This window comes from Symphalangus syndactylus, chromosome X (assembly GCF_028878055.3).
Source record: "Symphalangus syndactylus isolate Jambi chromosome X, NHGRI_mSymSyn1-v2.1_pri, whole genome shotgun sequence".
NCBI lineage: Eukaryota > Metazoa > Chordata > Mammalia > Primates > Hylobatidae > Symphalangus > Symphalangus syndactylus.
The window spans coordinates 27,049,412-27,052,450 of NC_072447.2; the positions used below are offsets into that span (position 1 = coordinate 27,049,412).

Consider the following 3,039-nt stretch of genomic DNA (forward strand, 5'->3'; position numbering starts at 1 on the left):
AGCAATTTTTGCGCTGCTGTTGCAAAAATTCATCGTAATGAAATAAACGTAAAAGAGGAAAATGTGTTATGAAGTGTTGGAGCGTGCTTTGCTCATTTATTTTTTTCGCCATCGTTGTGGTTAGCGTGCACTAGTGGACCCCGGATGGGGGTGGGGCTCCCGAAAAGCCCGGCAGGCCTCCGGATGCCGTTCCGAGACGCGGCGCGAAGGAGTTAAGCGGGCCGACGGGTGACATCACCTCATTTACATAGGAGCGCCCATAAAGTGGCGCCCGCCGCACCCCGCCCGACAACTCGGTGGTGGCCACTGCACAGACCAGTCTTCGCTCGTACTCGCGCGCCTCGCTCCGGTGAGCCCCAGGGCCCCTGCCTCCTTCCTCCTCCTTCCTCCGTCCCTTTCCCACCGTGCTCGCCCTTTCATCATCTGCGTCCCTGTGAACGCATTCCCTAAAGCCGAGCCCCAGTGGTTCTCCCCGGGAAGGCTGCTTTGGGGAGCTGGGGGGATGCGAAACACCCTAGATGCTGGATAATGGGGTGGGGAAATCGATGATTTAAGAACAAAACCGAAAAACTGGCGTTTTGCCGTGCCGCTCGGAGGGGACATTAAAAAATTTGTTAGTGTCTGCCCGCAAAGGTATCGTGCGTTGCCTTGCAGGCTGACATATGGGGGAACAGACAGGTCCTTTGTTCTGAGGTTCATCTCCCGAGCCCCGAGCCTCCTCCCAGCCTCGGACGGCTGCGCGGGCTGCATCTGTGCAGCCTGGCGGCGGCGGGGCTATATATACTATGACATTTTCACAGTCTTTGCAGAGACATGGGTGCCAGGGATGCCGAATTGCCAGGAGAGCAGGCAAGACCGGCTTCGGGGCGCGCGGCGGCCGCTTTGTGTGCGGGGCTGCATTGTGGCGCGGGCGAGGAAGCGGGTAGGGCGGTGGTCGGAAGCTCCAGCCGCGGCCGCCGCCTTTGTGAGAGGACGAGAAAGCCGGATCCGGCCCGCATCCTTGCGGAGAGGCCGCGGCTAGAAAATGGAAACGCTTTTCCTACCTGGGCTCCATTTTAGGAATTCTTGCCGATTTTTTCCACTTGAATTCGGAAGTGGCTTTCCTATTCTTCCCTTGTCCTAGCCAGCCTTTAATTTTAAACGCTGTAATTAACAATTCGCAGTGGTCAATTTCCTTTATTCTGCAAGATTCGGCTTTGAGAGGCATCCGCCCTCTTTGGTCCACAGCGTTTTGAAATATGGGGAGGAGGGGCGCGGGGGGTGTCGCCTCTCTTTCTGTAGAAAGAGGAAGCTCGTGAGCGCGGAACGGCAGCGGAAGGAGGGCGGGAAGGGTTTTCAGCCTGCGGGTCGGTGGGGCAGAAGCGCAGTTCCCAGCCCAGAGACAGTGGGGCGGGTGGCTCTTCCTCACGCTCGCTCTTGGCTTGCTCCCTGCAGCTTTTTCTCCGCAACCATGTCTGACAAACCCGATATGGCTGAGATCGAGAAATTCGATAAGTCGAAACTGAAGAAGACAGAGACGCAAGAGAAAAATCCACTGCCTTCCAAAGAAAGTAAGCTGCGACCCACCCCCATCTTTAGAAAGGCTGGGTGGGAGCGGCCGGTGGAAGGGCGGGAGGCTGGGAGCGGCCGCCGGAAGAATTCGGGAGGGGGAAGTGCGGGGGAAGAGCCGACAGTTGATGAATGTGGCTTGCAAAGGTTAATTAAAAATGGTTTTGCAGCCAACAAACACGGGGCTTTAGTAATTTAGTAATGGAATATTTAATATGCCATATTAATACAAACACACCCATTAAAATGTATTTCTAGTTAGTTTATTCGATATACATATTTTATTCCATTATGGAATACCGTGCAGAATGTTTATGATTTGAAAAGATGCTTTAAATGAAAGCCCTTTAGTCTGTACTGAATCCTTTTAATCATCTCCCTCCATCTTTTTTTTTTTTTTTTCTGGTCACAGCGATTGAACAGGAGAAGCAAGCAGGCGAATCGTAATGAGGCGTGCGCCGCCAATATGCACTGTACATTCCACAAGCATTGCCTTCTTATTTTACTTCTTTTAGCTGTTTAACTTTGTAAGATGCAAAGAGGTTGGATCAAGTTTAAATGACTGTGCTGCCCCTTTCACATCAAAGAACTACTGACAACGAAGGCCGCGCCTGCCTCTCCCATCTGTCTATCTGGCTGGCAGGGAAGGAAAGAACTTGCATGTTGGTGAAGGAAGAAGTGGGGTGGAAGAAGTGGGGTGGGACGACAGTGAAATCTAGAGTAAAACCAAGCTGGCCCAAGGTGTCCTGCAGGCTGTAATGCAGTTTAATCAGAGTGCCATTTTTTTTTTGTTCAAATGATTTTAATTATTGGAATGCACAATTTTTTTAATATGCAAATAAAAAGTTTAAAAACTTAACTGGTGTGTCTGGTCTCTGGAAGGATCGCGGATGAAACCTTTGCAAAGAGGCCTACCTCTTGGTCCACTGGGGAGGGACAAGCATCTGGTGACTGGATAAATTCCCTTATGGCATAGAAATGGGTTTCAACCAGGTATGCAAAATACCTTGTCTATACTAGGAGATCATTTTCTCAGGCTGATTGAATTCCTAGTATGAATTGTGTGAGAGCTTTAATAAAAATATATTTGCAGTTACGGGTTTTGATAAGCTGACATACTTGCACGTGCTCAAGAAAATAAAGGTGATAATTTACAGCACAGTATCTTAGGGTATCAAATTGAACTTGGTTATTTAACCAAGTGCTAGCATTAACATAGATGAGTAAAAATTACATTTTTAGCTGCATTAAGGAATTTAGGACTCAAGCTTACTCATTTTCTAATGGCCAGTTTCTAATTAGAGTTCAATATTTGCGATTGCTTAAATGAATACAGTTACCATTAGTGAACGTGATTTTAAATTTACTGGGTCCTCTTCATTTGAATAATCTTTGGATTTAAAAGAACTTATTCGATCTTTTGGGTTTAAAGGACACTAGCAGGACACAGGTGAGATTTGTACTAAGTTTAAATCCAGCGGGAATTAATTG

The 3,039-nt window shown here is 48.4% G+C and overlaps 1 protein-coding gene across 1 annotated transcript; it reads left to right on the forward strand.

Annotated features, from left to right (window-relative positions):
* The first annotated feature begins 210 nt into the window (after positions 1 to 210).
* Positions 211 to 2,407, forward strand: TMSB4X (thymosin beta 4 X-linked). The gene is made up of 3 exons (XM_055268349.2): positions 211 to 349; positions 1,435 to 1,550; positions 1,961 to 2,407. Exons 2-3 carry the CDS (start codon positions 1,451 to 1,453, stop codon positions 1,993 to 1,995), a joined length of 135 nt encoding a protein of 44 aa, XP_055124324.1. The 5' UTR covers positions 211 to 349; positions 1,435 to 1,450; the 3' UTR covers positions 1,996 to 2,407.
* Positions 2,408 to 3,039: the final 632 nt, after the last annotated feature.

What these genes read in the sequence shown, in the direction of transcription:
- TMSB4X (XM_055268349.2), top strand. Translation starts at nt 1,451, where the DNA reads ATGTCTGACAAACCCGATATGGCTGAGATCGAGAAATTCGATAAGTCG. An exon ending in TCCACTGCCTTCCAAAGAAA is followed by an intron (nt 1,551 to 1,960) that starts GTAAGCTGCGAC and finishes TTCTGGTCACAG; the next exon opens with CGATTGAACAGGAGAAGCAA.